We start from the raw sequence: 15,664 nt of genomic DNA, 5'->3' as shown, positions 1-15,664 counted from the left end.
ACTAGCCGGGCGAGGTGGCGGGCGCCTGTGGTCCCAGCTACTCGGGAGGCTGAGGCAGGAGAATGGCGTAAACCCGGGAGGCGGAGCTTGCAGTGAGCCGAGATTGCGCCACTGCACTCCAGCCTGGGCGACAGAGTGAGACTCCGTCTCAAAAAAAAAAAAAAATTTCACTTCTAAAACCCCAGTAGCATTTATTAGGCAACAATGAATCACTGTACTGGAGGAGGTATGGCTGGTCCATTATATTTCCAAGCATAATTAATTGTCATATCTGTGTTACCTCAGTACTTTGCACACAATTCTGGTATTTCACTTACCATACTAGATACTAATTATTTGTTACTAGATACTAATTATTTTTTACTATTATTTTGATTGAGTTTCTCAAGGACTGAGATCCTGATTGATTAATTTATTACAGCATCTAGCACGGACGTGGAAATCTGACTTCTAACCTCAATTTAAGAGATGATTGGTCCGGCCCGGTGGCTCAGGCTTGTAATCCTAGCACTTTGCGAGGCCGAGACGGGCGGATGACCTGAGGTCGGGAGTTCAAGACCACCCCGACAAACATGTAGAAACCCCATCTCTACTAAAAATACAAAAATTAGGCGGGTGTGGGGGCGCGCGCCTGTAATCCCAGCTACTTGGAGACAAGAGAATTGCTTGAACCAGAGAGGCGGAGGTTGCAGTGAGCTGAGATCATGCCACTACACTCCAGCCTGCGAAACAGAGCGAGACTCCGTTTCAAAAAACAAAAAAAGTCAGATCTGTGCTAGACGCTGAAAGGAATTAATCAGACAGGATCTCAGTCTTTTAAGAACTTTCAAATACAGAGAAGAGGTGGTAACAAATCATTAGTGTATAATATTGTAAGTGAAAAATCAGAAATGTGTGCTAAGTACTGGGGTAACACAGAGATGGTAATTAATTCTGCCTGGAGAAACAGCAGTGAATGTGACAACCTGAGTGAGGGCGGAAAGCAGGAGAATTTCTAGACGCTGAATTTCAGAAGCTTCCGGAACTAAAATGATGCGGAAGTTGAGTGAGTCTCGGTGGGATATTGTTGCTGCACCTGGTCAAGGCCGTTCCGTCAGTGTTTTCAGACGCCCTGGGAACGCGGCTGCAGGGGCGGGTCTTCGGTTTGCATAGCTAGAGGCCGCGCAGTAGCAAAGGATGAGCGGAACCTTGGAAAAGGTAACGTAGATTCCACGCACGCGGGGCTTGGTGAGATGGTGGAGAGTGGATAGCGGGGAGGTGGCGGCGGGGGGATATCCGGGGATAAGACACTGGGGTGCCCAAGGTCCTTCCCAGCAGCACATGCGGCTGCCTGGCGGTGAAGGGACTGAGCAGTTTCTTTTCCACCCGGGGCGAACTCTGCGGAGCCGAGCCGTGCCACGCCCACACCACACACCACTCTCTCCACCCAGTGCCTGGAAAAGGGAGAGCTGTGCGATGGGAATCACACCAGGATACGGTCCCGATTAACTGTGTGACCTTGGGCAGGTCATTTTATATTTGCATTTAGTTATCAACTTCCATAATTTTTTCTAAGAATGCAGTTTTGACTTGCTGAACTGATGAGGATGTGAAGCTACCTGGTAATAAGGAAAGGGTAGTAATAAACTACGCTTTTCGGGTTCACTCCCTTCCCCTGCCTCAGCCTCCCGAGTAGCTGGGACTACAGGCGCGCAAGACACTATGCCTGGCTAATTTTTGTATTTTTAGTAGAAACGGGGTTTCACTGTGTTGGCCAGGCTGGTCTCGAACTCCTGACCACGTGATATGCCCGCCTCGGCCTCCCAAAGTGCTGGGATTACAGGCGAGAGCTACCGCACCCCGCAAATTAACTACATTTTCATTTCCAAAACCTTATTTAAGTGACTGTCATACAACCGTATGAACCACTATAAATGTGTTCCTTGGCTTTCTCCTAGTCCCTTAAGAGATTTAACAGATTTCATTTGTGCTCTTTCAGTTGTATCATGCTGCTTAGATTAATGGCTCATTTTAGCAATTTATATTAAAATTTTGTTTTAGGCATTAGTTGTGGAGACTATTATTTCCATGATTCATAGGTCAGCATGGTCGTTGCAGCTCATGGATCTACCTATGGTTACCTTGGGGCTGCCCTTGAATGTGTAAGGGCCCACGCCTCACTTCATCCTTTATGAAACAATTCAGTTGTTCACCTGAGCCAGTTTGTAAGAATTTGGCCAAATATTGTGCCAAGATAATAGAAAAAAATTCAGAAAGTTTCAAAATTCCATTGTTAAAGATGGTCACACTGGTGACTACACTCCTTGATTTGCCTTGGTTGCAAGAAATGCTAAAAGGGAGGGAATAAAATAGTATCAAGGAATACTATTTGCAACCATTTGGTTCTCCATGTGTCACCATGTTGCTCAGACTGATCTGGAACTCCTGGAAAAGAGCCCATGGAAATCTGTCATTAAGGCCAGCATCTGACATGGGTATATAGAGCCTCTGGACGTCTGATGCCACTGTTCTCTTCCCGACTCCTTAGTTACTCCTTAGTTGCTTTAGTCAGCTAACCTTGTCATTATTTGCCAAATGTAAGTCTGTCTCAAAGTGTTAGTTAATACTTTACATTTATAAGGAAGGTCATAGGATTTGTGTCAGACAGTTCTATCTCTTGTTATGACCTTGGGCAAGTTATTTCACTTCACTGCTTGTGTTTCCTATCTGTAAAAGCAGATGATGCCCACCACATGGAATTGTAGAGATTATAGAGAATAATGTAGATAGGAGGATTTTGTAAGGTCTGAAGGATGATGCAGATAAGAATATTGATATTATTCTAGGCCGGGCGCGGTGGCTCAAGCCTGTAATCCCAGCACTTTGGGAGGCCGAGGCGGGTGGATCACCAGGTCAGGAGATCAAGACCATCCTGGCTAACATGGTGAAACCCCGTCTCTACTAAAAATACAAAAAACTAGCCAGGCGTGGTGGCGGGCGCCTGTAGTCCCAGCTACTTGGAAGCTGAGGCGGGAGAATGGCGTGAACCCGGGAGGCGGAGCTTGCAGTGAGCCAAGATCATGCCACTGCACTCCAGCCTGGGCGACACAGCGAGACTCCGTCTAAAAAAAAAAAAAAAAAGAATATTGATATTATTCTATAGTTAATAAATTTTCATTTACATAATTTCATTTGATCTTCACAATAGCACGAGATAATCCTGGCAGATGAGGAAATGGAAGCCTCATGTCTGGTATATAATAGAGACTTCAATGTCATACTGATGCCTTGAATGAATGACTGGAACCTAGGGTTTGTTTTTGTTTAGAGACAGGGTCTCACTTTGTTACCCAGGCTAGAGTGCAATGGTACAATCATAGTTTACTAAATTCTTGAACTCCTGGGCTCAAGTGATTCTCTTCACTCAGCCTCATGAGTAGCGGGGATTACAGGTACACACCACCATGCTCAGCTAATTTTTTTTTTTTTTTTTTTTTTGAGACAAGAGTCTCGCTCTGTCACCCAGGCTGGAGTGCAGTGGCATGATCTCGGCTCACTGCAAGCTCCCCCTCCCGGGTTCACGCCATTCTTCTGCCTCAGTCGCCTGAGTAGCTGGGGCTACAGGCGCCCGCCACCACACCCGGCTAATTTTTTGTATTTTTAGTAGAGACGGGGTTTCACTGTGTTAGCCAGGATGGTCTCGATGTCCTGACCTTGTGATCCGCCCGCCTTGGCCTCCTAAAGTGCTGGGATTACAGGCGTGAGCCACTGTGCCCGGCTGCTCAGCTAATTTTTTTATTTTTAGTAAAGATGGGGTCTTGCCTTGTAGTCCAGGCTAGTCTTGAACTCCTGGTTTCAAGCAATCCTTCCACCTTGGCCTCCCAAAGTTCTGGGATTACAGATATGAACCACAACTCCCAGACGAAACCTAGATTAGTTGTACCCCTCCTAAGACCCAACCACCTTTTCTTTTCTTGAGACAGGGTCTCACTTTATTGCCCAGGCTGTAGTGCAGTAGCACAATCTTGGTTCACTGCAGCGCCGATCTCCTGGGCTCAGGTGATTCTCCCACCTCAGCCTCCTGAGTTGCTGGGTCTGCAGGCACCTGCCACCAAGCCTGGCTAATTTTTGTACTTTTTGTAGAGACAGGGTTTCGCTATTTTGCCCAGGCTGGTCTGGAACTCCTGGGATCAAGCAATCTGCCCATCTCGGCCTCCCAAAGTGCTGGGATTACAGGCGTGAGCCACCATGCCTGGCCCACTGCTTTTTCTTTTCTGAGTATTTTACATCTCCCTAATATGACAGTATTCTTGGTTTTCCTCATCTGTGAAATGCAGGATGAAAACCTTTCCTGGCTTTCCTATGTGTCAGACCTTTCTTTCTTTGTAACCCGTATAGCTCGTTATACTGATCTAACATAGGATAATAAATAATTTGTGCATCTGCTTTCCTCATTAGAAAGTTTTGTGGGTATGCAACTATATTTTCTTTTATTTTTCTTTATTTTGTTTTGAGATAGGGTCTCGCTCTGTCACCCAGGCTGGAGTGCAGTGGAGTGATCTCAGTTCACTGCAACCTCTGCCTCCTGGGCTCAAGTGATCCTCTCGCCTGAGCCTCCTGAGTAGCTGGGATTACAGGCACGTGCCACCATGCCTGGCTAATTTTTTGTATTTTTTTGTAGAGATGGGGTTTTGCCATGTTGCCCAAGCTGGTCTCAAACTCCTGGGCTCAAGTGATCCGCCCGCCTCAGCCTGCCAGAGTGCTAGGATAACAGGCGTGAGCCACTGTGCCAGGTTGCAACTGTATTCTTGTCTATATGCACCCACCCTATGGTGTATTTGGCCTAAAGTAGGTAGCTGGTAAATGTCGAATGAATAAGTGGACGAACAAATGTTGATATTACGTGGTAAGTACATGGTAGAGCTGGGACTAGAACTTCTAACTCGTAATTCAGTGCTTTTTCCTTGGGACCCTAAGAAATTTCTGGCTGCAGATAATCTCAAATTTTATTTTATTTTTGAGACAGGGTCTCACTATGTTGCCCAGGGTGGTCTTGAACCTCTGAGCTCAAGTGATCCTCCCACTTCAGCCTCCTGGGTTGCTGGGATAAAGACATGCCCTTCTGTGCCTAACTTCATCTCAAATTTTAGATGAGTGAGAAGCCCAGCTTTGCTAGAATAAAACTGGATAGAGCCAATACCTCTTTGGGTCAACAGAAGGAGTTCAGCAGGATGGAACCAGATAAGGCACTCAGGCTGATACTTATCAGATCAGTGTATTGATGATCATGATAGCAGGATGGTATCTGGGGAAGTTAGAATGCACCAAGGAAATGAGTATTGAATCACTTGCACAGAAAATGAATGGCTCACGGGTGTCAAGCTCAGGTCTAGATGCCACTCACTCTGAGATCACCACTATTTTCTCAGGGATTACCTTACTCCTGAACTGCAAGGGTACGGTTAGGGGAGACGCTGTGATCACTAATGGTGTGCCAAGTTATGTCTAATGTGTCAGCCCAGAAGTAACATCCTCGGGAATTGATCTCAGAGATAAGATGTTTTCACATTTCAGCATTTGAAGGCTAAAGAACAGAGTTCATATGAACAAAATATCCTCCTAATACATTCAATAGACAAGAATTAGAGGACATTAAAAGACATGAACTAGTAGTACACACATTTTAGAGTACCTAGAAGGGCAGGAAGTGCAAAAGCACAGAATAATCAAGAAGTTGGCTATTTCCTGGTCACCACTAGACCACAGGCCCTGGAGGAGCTTTTCTATTTTGTTAATGGTTTTATCATTAGCACCTGTCATACCCTAAGGTACATATTGTTTCACAAATGAGGAACCAAACAATTACCACCACCATTATCATTGTTACCAATTTGACCATTAATAATGCAGCTTCTACTTGTTAGCCCTTTTCATGTGTTATCTAATTTAATCATGTCAACAAGTCTATGAGGTAAATTTTTTTTTTTTTTTTTTTGAGATGGAGTCTCGCTCTGTCGCCCAGGCTGGAGTGCAGTGGCCGGATCTCAGCTCGCTGCAAGCTCCACCTCCTGGGTTTACGCCATTCTCCTGCCTCAGCCTCCCGAGTAGCTGGGACTACAGGCGCCCGCCACCTCGCCCGGCTAGATTTTTGTATTTTTTAGTAGAGATGGGGTTTCACCGGGTTAGCCAGGATGGTCTCGATCTCCTGACCTCGTGATCCGCCCGCCTCGGCCTCCCAAAGTGCTGGGATTACAGGCTTGAGCCACCGCGCCCGGCCGAGGTAAATATTTTTATAAACTCTTCAGAGATAAGGAAATGAGGTTTAGAGAGATTTACTAATTTGATTAGCAGATATTTATTGGGCACTTGCTCTGTGCCAGAGTGTATGCTAGATGCTGGGATGTAGCAGGTTCCTGTCTTCATGGTGCTTATGTATTTATTTATTTATTTGGAGACGGAGTTTTGCTCTTGTTGCCCAGGCTTGAGTGTAATGGTGTGATCTCAGCTCACTACAACCCCTGCCTTCCGGATTCTCCTGCCTCAGCCTCCTAAGTAGCTGGGATAACAGGCATGCGCTACCACGCCCGTCTAATTTTGTATTTTTAGTAGAGATGGAGTTTCTCCATGTTGGTCAGGCTGGGCTTGAACTCCCGACCTCAGGTGATCTGCCCGCCTCGGTCTCCCAAAGTGCTGGGATTACAGGCGTGAGCCACTGTGCCCGGCCATGGTGCTTATTAAGAGATGGACTAATTAAACTTATAACTGCTTAACTGACTATGATAAATGCTGCAAATGGAAGATTCAGGATACTATATGACTATAGCAGCAGAATCCAAGCAAGTCTGAGCAGTCACGAAAGTTTTCTTGAGGACACTGCATGACTACTAAGATTTAAAGAGTAAGTGGGATTTAGAGAGAGAAAATGTATTCCAGATAAGAAGAACATGTGTAAAGGCCCTGAAATGAGAACACACTTGGAGTTCCAGAGGAATTCCTAGAGGAAGTTGGGAGGGAGAGAAGCACTGGGGTGTAGATTAAGGGAGAGTATGCAGATAAGTAGTATGGGAGTGAGAACTGAGGTAAGGGATTGGATTTATATTTAGGCCAGGCATGGTGGCTGGTAATCCCAGCACTTTGGAAAGCTGAGGTGGGTGGATTGCTTGAGCTCAGGAGTTTGAGACCAGCCTGGGCAACGTGGCAAAACTTTGTTTCGACAAAAAATACAATAATTAGCCAGATGTGGTGGCATGCTCCTGTAGTCCCAGCTACAGGAGCCTGAGGTAGGAGGATCAGTTGAGCCTGGGAGACCAAGGCTGCAGCGAGCTCTGTGATTGCCCCACAGCACTCCAGGCTGAGTAACAGAGCGAGACCCTGTATCTATCTATCTATCTATCTATCTATCTATCTATCTATCTATCTATCTATCTAAACTATCTATCTGTCTCTAAATAAATAAAATTAAATAAATCAAGGCCGGGTGCGGTGGCTCATGCCTGTACTCCCAGCATTTTGGGAGGCTGAGGCAGGGGGATCTCCTGAGGTTGGGAGTTTGAGACCAGCCTGACCAACATGGAGAAACCCCATGTCTACTAAAAATACAAAATTAGCCGGGCATGGTGGCGCATGCCTGTCATCCCAGCTACTCAGGAGGCTGAGGCAGGAGAATGACTTGAATGCGGGAGGTGGAGGTTGCTGTGAGCTGAGATTGCACCATTGCACTCCAGCCTGGGCAACAAGAGTGAAACTCCTTCTCAGGAAAAAAAAAAAAAAAATCCAATCAGGTCAGACAAACAAACAAACATTTTAGATGGTGACCACAGGATTGTAAAATTGGATTAAGTTCTAGAGAATGTTAGGGAATTGAGTGTAATGGAGCTCAGCTCTAGCTTAGAAGTATCATCCAGCACTTGTGTTATGAGGGCAAATATTTACTTCTCTTCTTTCTTTTTTTTGAGATGGAGTCTCACTCTGTTGCCCAGGCTGGAGTGCAGTGGCGTGATCTCGGCTCACTGCAACCTCCATCTCCCGGGTTCAAGTGATTCTCCTGCCTCAGCCTCCTGAGTAACTGGGATTACAGGCATGCGCCACAACGCCCAGCTAATTTTTTTTCTTTTTCCCTGGGGGATGGAGTCTTGCTCTGTTGCCCAGGCTGGAGTGCAATAGTGTGATCTCGGCTCACTGCAACCTCCACTTCTGGGTTCAAGCAATTCTCCTGCCTCAGCCTACCGAGTAGCTGGGACTACAGGCACCCGCCACCACACCCGGCTATTTTTTTTTGTATTTTTTTTAGTAGAGATGGGGCTTCACTGTGTTGCCCAGGCTGGTTTTGAACTCCTGAGCTCAGCCAGTCCGCCCGCCTCGGCCTCCCAAAGTGCTAGGATTACAGGCATGAGTCACTGCACCTGGCTCATGCCCAGCTAATTTTTGTATTTTTAGGAGAGACAGGGTTTCACCATGTTGGCTAGGCTGGTCTTGACCACCTGGTCTTAGGTAATCCACCCCCCTCCGCCTCCCAAAGTGTTGGGATTGCAGGCGTGAGCCACCGTGCCTGGAATTCATTTCTGAATTTATTTTTTTTTAAAGTATAACAGCAGGATCCAAGCAAGTCTGAGCAGTCATAAAAGTTTTCTTGTGACCTTTTTAATAATTAAGAAATATAATTTATGTATTATAATATTCACTCTTTTTTTTTTTGAGACGGGGTCTCGCTTTGTCGCCCAGGATGGAGTGCAGTAGTGCCATCTCGGCTCACTGCAAGCTCCGCCTCCCGGGTTCACACCATTCTCCTCCCTCAGCCTTCCGAGTAGCTGGGACTACAGGCACCCGCAACCACACCTGGCTATTTTTTTTGTGTGTGTATATATATATATATTTTTAGTAGAGACGAGGTTTCACCGTGTTAGCCAGGATGGTCTTGATCTCCTGACCTCGTGATCCGCCTGCCTCGGCCTCCCAAAGTGCTGGGATTACAAGCTTGCGCCACCGCGCCCGGCCTATTCACTCTTTTAAAGTAGATAATTTAATGGTTTTTAGTATATTCACAAACTTGTACAACTGTTACCACTATTTAATTCCAAAACATTTTTACCATCCTAAAAGGAAACTCCTTATCCGTAAATAGTCACTCTCCATACTGCCATCTCCCAGCCCTTAGCACCCACTAATCATCTTTACATCTTACGATTTGTCTAATCTAGTCATTTCATATAAATGAAATCGTTTAATATTGATGGCAGCAGTGGGCCATCTGCAGTGGCCGCTGCCACCACTCTGGCTGCAGCAGGGAGGTGTGGCCAGGGCTGTATGTTTCATGGAGGCAGCCGGAGCCAGGGACAAGTGGGAGCCCTGCCCCTTCCGAGTTGGGGTGGTGCCCAAGTCATGGCTGTGGATCTGGGCCTCCTGCTCCCTGCTCTTCCGAGTGCACGTATGGCTGCCCAAACTGACTATGAACCCAGTCATCTGTGCACTCTTGTGGGGCCCAGGAAGGCTGCCCCAGCCATCGCAGGCCATCAGAGGGGTCTGTTTCTGCTGCCTGGCTTCTCCCTGCTGTCGGCACCAGCTCTGATCTTGGAGTCAAACTGGGGCCAAGCCCAGGCCTGTCGCAGCCTGGCCAGGTGTACACACATTCAGGGCAGTGCTGATACGCCAGCTTCTTGCCTCTGTGACCCCCTCTGGACTTTGGGCACCAACAAGCATAGGAGGGAAGCCAAAGTGGAGGCTGAAGGGAGCTCAGCACTGGCCTGCATGTGCCCCTTGGCACCTACAGGGCACCATGATTGACAGTAGGAGGCAGACAGGTTCTTGGGCAGAAGGGTGCAGGTTCCTGGTAAGGCGCCACCTTCAGGCCAGGGAGTGCCTGAAGTCTGGGCCTGGGCTGCCAGTCCGGTGGACAGGAGTGGGAACTTACGGTGCCTTTTCCAGGCCTGCCCATGGCCACCCATGGACAAATCAACATGTACTTCCTCCCCTCTGAGGCTCATAAAAACTTTGAGGCTGGGTGTGTTGGCTCATGCCTGTAATCCCAGCACTTTGGTAGGCTAAGGCAGGCAGATCACCTGAGGTCAGGAGTTTGAGACCTACCTGGACAACATGGTGAGACCCCATCTCTACTAAAAATACAAAAAAGTTAGCCGAGCGTGGTGGTGGGCGCCTGTAATCCCAGTTACTTAGGAGGTAGCTGGAGAATCCCTTGAACTAAGGAGACAGAGGTTGCAGTGAGATCATGCCATTGCACTTCAGCCTGGGTGAAAAGAGTGAGACTCTGTCAAAAAAACAAACCAACCAACCTTGGGCTCAGCCAGAGCTGAGCAGACATTGGGACAAGAGCTGAGCAGACATTGGGACAACTGGCTGCAGAGAGGAGCTACCCACTCTAGAGCTTTCTCTGCTGAGAACTGGGAAGACATTCAGACGACCTGCCTGCAGAGGGGAGCTGCCCACTCCAAGGGCCTCCTCTGAGCTATTTTGTCACTCAATAAAGCTCTTCTTTGTCTTGCTCACCCTCTGCTTGTCTGCATACCCCATTTATTCTGGTTGCAGGACAAGAAATTGGGACCCGTTTAATGGCAGGGCTGAAAGAGCTGCAACAGAAACAGGGCTGAGATGTGCCCCTTTTTCACCATGTTTTGGGTGAAGAGAAGGAAAGAAGAGCTGCCGCCCTTCAGGGAGCCCAGACCTGGGAGTTCCCTGAGCCAGGGCTGTGACTCTCTCCTTGGAGCCCTGTAGTTGCTGGCATCTCCAAGCTTCTGAGCACCACGTGTTCCCCAGTGCCAGCTGTGAAAGCTGCTTGCGGTGCACCTGGTCCAGCCTCACAGAGAGCCGACACCTGTGCCAGCACCTGGAGTTGCCCGCCCTGCTGCAGCAGCCAGCATGTCTGACTGTGCACATTGGCCAGACCCCATGCTCACTCACACACCCCTCACCAGCCAATGCCTGACTTGCCCTTGGCAGGAGTGGGACCCAGGCTGGTAGCGTGAGCTGAGCACAGCCTGCCAAGACAAGTGGGTGAAACAAGCCCTGTTGACCAGAGCAAAACTTGGGCAAAGATGCCACCGGCCACAGACTTTTCCGGCCAGAAAAATGACATTCCAAAAATCCTGTAACAATATGTGAGGTCAGCTGACTTTCCAAGGATTGTACAGCTAGTAAAATGGAAGTGCTGATATTCAAACACAAATTCGTGTTTGGGTTTGTATATAAAATTTGTGCTCCTAACAGCCATAAGGACCCAATCCAAAGGCAGACTTTGATAGCAAACATAATGTGTTTGGAAGGTTATGGCTAAAGGAAAGACTGGAACCAAAAACATTTTTTTTTTTGTTTTGTTTTTTGAGACAGAGTCTCGCTCTGTCGCCCAGGCTGGAGTGCAGTGACATAATCTTGGCTCACTGCAACCTCCACCTCCTGGGTTTAAGCAATTCTCTTGCCTCAGCCTCCCGAGTAGCTGGGATTACAGGCGCCCACCACTGCGCCTGGCTAATTTTTGTATTTTTAGTAGAGACAGGGTTTCACCATGCTGGCCAGACTGGTTTCGAACTCCTGACCTCAGGTGATCTGCCTGCCTCAGCCTCCCAAAGTGCTGGGATTACATGCGTGAGCCACCTCGCCCGGCCAACAAAAACAATTTTTTTTTTTTTTTTGAGGCGAGGAGTCTTGCTCTATGGCCCAGGCATGGAGTACAGTGAAGTACGGGATCTCGGCTCATTGCAAGCTCCGCCTCGGGTTCACGCCATTCTCCTGCCTCAGCCTCGAGTAAGCTGAGACTACAGGCCGCCTGCCACCGCCCGGCTAGTTTTTTTGTATTTTTTTTTAGTAGAGCTGAGTTTCACCGTGTGTTAGCCAGGATGGTCTCGATTTCCTGACCTGCGTGATCCGCCCGTCTTGGCCTCCCAAAGTGCTGGAATTACAGGCTTGAACCCACTCGCCAGGCCAGCAAAACAGTTTTAAAGAACTTGAAACCTGGAGGCACTGATTGTGCCTTCAAATAGGGGATTTGACTTCTTTTTTTTGAGGCGGAGTCTCGCTGTATGCGCCCAGGGTGGAGTGCAGTGGCGGATCTCAGCTCACTGCAAGCTCCTCGGGTTTTTACGCCATTCTCCTGCCTCAACTCAGTAGCGGGACTACAGAAGCCCACCACCTCGCCCGGCTAGTTTTTTGTATTTTTAGTAGAGCGGGGTTTCACCGTGTTAGCCAGGATGGTCGCCGAACTCTGACCTCGTGATCCGCTTCCCGTCGGCCTCCCAAAGTGCTGGGATTACGAAGTGAGCCGCAGCCCGGCGGTTTGACTTCTTGTATGAAAAACAAGAACGGCGGTAGCGTTATCAGCTCAACGCGGAAGACGGCAGCGGATCACTGGCGTCGAAGATGAACCATCCTGCTTAACTGAAACCGTCTCTAAAAACTCTAAAAAATTAGCGAGGCGTGGTGCTGGCCTCCGGAAGCTGAGCAGGCGATAGCGTAAACTCAAAGGTGGGCTGCAGTGAGCAGACGCCACACTCCAGCCTGGCGAACAAATGGCCCGCCTCAAAAAGAAAAAACAAGAACCGAGTGGCGGTGGCGGTGGCTCAGCCTATAATCCAGCACTTTGGGAGGCCGAGGCAGGCCCAGGATCCCACAAGGTCAGGAGATGAGACCACGGTGAAACCCGTCTCAACTAAAATACAAAAAGTGCTTGGTGATGGCCAGGCATCCTGTAGTCCCAGCTACTCAGGAGGCTGAGGCAGGAGAATGGCATGAACCCGGGGCCCGAGGAGCTTGCAGTGAGCGAGATGGCGCGCTCACTGCACTCCAGCCTGGGGCGACAGAAGCGGGCCTCAGATCTCAAAAAAAAAAAAAAAAAAGAAAAACAAGAGCAGACTTAGTTTATATGATCTCAGAATGGGGAACTAGGTACAAACCATAGAATTTACAGGGAGGGCCGGGGAAGAAAATAAGAGCTGTCATGTAATAGCTGACTTGCTTTGCAACAGGAGTATAGGATATAGTATATAGTGGTGGAGAGAGCACTGATTGTGGGGTCAGCTAGAACATGACTTATTAGTTGTATGCATTAGGTGTGTTAATTCACTTTTCTGAGCTTTGATTTCCTCACTATAAAATGCGGTAGAAATGTCTACTTCACAGGAGTGGAATCATAGACATTGGAGACTTGGAAGGGTGGGAAGGTAAGAAGGAGATTAGAGATGAGAAATTACTTAATGGTTACAGTGTTCATCATTTGAGTGATGGTTACAATAAAAACACAGATTTCACCAATATGCAATGTATCCATTTAACAAAATGGCGCTTGTACTCCCTAAATCTATATAAAAGAAAATACAAAGAACTATGCCTCGCAGAATGGTTGTGAGGATTAAAGGAGATGGTGTTTGTCATATAGCAGGTGCATAGTAAATGGTCGGATTATTGAATGGCTATTATCATTAGCTATGAACTTCATGGCTATTATCATTAGCTATGAAGTTCACTAGTATAAATTGGTATCAGTTTTTTGAGAGGTAGCGTGGAAGAATAGAAAGGATGGACTTTGGATTCAGGCAGACCTGGGTTTGAATTTCTCTTACCAAACCTCTAACTTTGGGCAATTTACATAAACTTCTTTTTTTTTTTTTTTTTCATATGTAAAATAGAGCCAGTTATCTCAATAATGCCCCTGTCAGAGAGGGTGGTTGTAACGATTAATTGAAATAATATAGACCAGGCCTGGTGGCTCACTCCTGTCTGTAATCCCAGCACTTTGGGAGGCCAAGGCAGAAAGATTGCCTGAGGCCAGGAGTTCGAGACAGCATGGGCAATACGGTGAGATCTGGTCTCTTAAAAAAAAAAATTAAAAAAACAAGTAGTATGCGTAAAGTGCCTAGCAAATAGGATGTACTCAATAAATTGTAGTAACAATGCTATTTTAAATAATGTTTATTAATACATAAATATATTGTTACTTTCGTGAAACAGCTCTCAGTTGCTTACATCAGAGACCCCGACCCACTGCTCTCACCATCCACCCCAGGCTCTGATATCTTAAGCTACTCACATGCTATAGATTTTGCCCTGTGACTTCAGTTTTTTGGCAGTTATGCAGTCCTTGCTTGGTTCCTGGCTCATGGGAGTATTTTTGTTACCCACTGCAGCGTCTGTGCCCTCATTCATTCATTAGCTGGCGTCACCACCCTCCTCTTTCACTTGCAGGGCCAGAGTTGCTCTTCATTTGCTGATGGGGGGGAGAGGGTAATTGTAGATACAGTCCCAAAATAGATTACTATTGTCCTGATAAATAATGCCAAGCATTGCAGGGGAGAGGAAGCACATTTCCCAGAGCTGACAGGGAGAGTTCATACCACAATTTGAATGTCTTCCAGAAATTTGTCAACTCTTAAGTCTGGCTTTTAGATAATTAAATGCATAGTTATTGTAGAGACTCAGAAATCTGAACAACTCAAATGAGAAAGCAGTCTCAATTTGATCTTTTTTCCCATCCAGTACCTCTTCTATATGAAGTAACCCATTTAAAAATACATTCTGTTCATTCTCATTTCTATTCTGTTTGTTGTGGTTAATAGATCCCAGCCCTGGAGGGACTTTAGAGTCATCTGATCTAACTTCAAGGTACATGGCCAGTAGTTGGGGGAGCTGGCCTGACCTCTCCTGGGACCCCAGTTTCCTACTCTGTCTTTTATGCTGAGTATTAGGTTAAGTATATTGTACACATACTTTACAAAGTCTTTTAGTACCTGATTCAGTTGTGCTTTTGGAATCATCTGCACATTTTGCCCTTCTGTCTATTCACATCCTTCCCAATCTTCATGGTCTTACATCCTCTGCAAGACTTTTCCTAAGTTTTATCTTTCCTGCTTCTAATTTCCTAAGCATTAACACCTTCATTTATGTGAGAAAAGGTGTAGAATAGTGGGGAAATTATGGATTTTGGTGTCAGAGAAACCCAAGACCCTATGCTAGCTTCAATAGTAGTTGTGTGACTTTGGGTAGGTTACTTAATCTGTTTCCTCAACTGTAAAGTGGGGATAATAATGCTTATCTTGTAAAGGTATTATGATTTAGACACATGATAGGTGCTCAGCAAAGTAGATGTGGGTGCTTAATATACGGTAGCAATGATTATCATTTATTCATCAAAACAAACCTTGATTGTCTACAATGTGCCTGAGAGGAAAATGACATGACCCTTGCTCTGAGGATCTCTTGGTCTAGCATAGGGGTTCTTGGGTGATGATAAGAGTTTTGGTGAATCTCCTGAAGTAGTGGGCAAACTCTTTGTATATCCATGCCTATATGCATTTGTCTAGGAAGAGGGCTCATGAATGAGCAGATCCGCAGCAACATCTATAACTGCAAAAGCTAAGGATTTCTCCTAGCCATTTCCCCCTGGATTTCCTGCCAGGTATGCTTGTTGTTCACACCACCTATTTTGACTTCCTCATACAATGCCTGCAGTATTGCTTAGCTGTTTAATACAAATGTATGTCTGTGTCTCCAGCCATCCAAATGCCTGAAGGACAGAGATTATGCATATGTTTTTTGATAGCTTTATTGAAATATAGTTCACATAACCTACAATTCACCTATTTAAAGTGTGCAATTCTGTAGCTTTTATTATATTCACAGAGTTGTACAACCATTACTACAATCAGTTTGAGAACATCATCCCAAAAAAGAAACTCCATACTCCTTG

At 46.6% G+C, this 15,664-nt stretch overlaps 1 protein-coding gene across 2 annotated transcripts in view; it reads left to right on the top strand.

Annotated features, from left to right (window-relative positions):
• Window positions 1-522: 522 nt before the first annotated feature.
• LOC101014834 (39S ribosomal protein L48, mitochondrial) overlaps window positions 523-15,664 on the top strand; it is an 82,045-nt gene continuing 66,903 nt past the window's right edge. Inside the window, exon 1 of one of the 2 annotated variants that reach the window (XM_003910397.4) lies at window positions 523-1,197. In XM_003910397.4, the coding sequence (XP_003910446.1) occupies window positions 1,177-1,197 (21 nt within the window). In that variant the 5' untranslated portion in view covers window positions 523-1,176. The remainder of the gene's footprint in view (window positions 1,198-15,664) is intronic. The other variant, XM_031653154.1, reaches the window with a different exon arrangement.

This window comes from Papio anubis, chromosome 12 (assembly GCF_008728515.1).
Source record: "Papio anubis isolate 15944 chromosome 12, Panubis1.0, whole genome shotgun sequence".
In the NCBI taxonomy this organism is placed as follows: domain Eukaryota; kingdom Metazoa; phylum Chordata; class Mammalia; order Primates; family Cercopithecidae; genus Papio; species Papio anubis.
The sequence above is the reverse complement of the archived record's forward strand: the minus strand, read 5'-3'. Positions and strand labels throughout refer to the sequence as shown.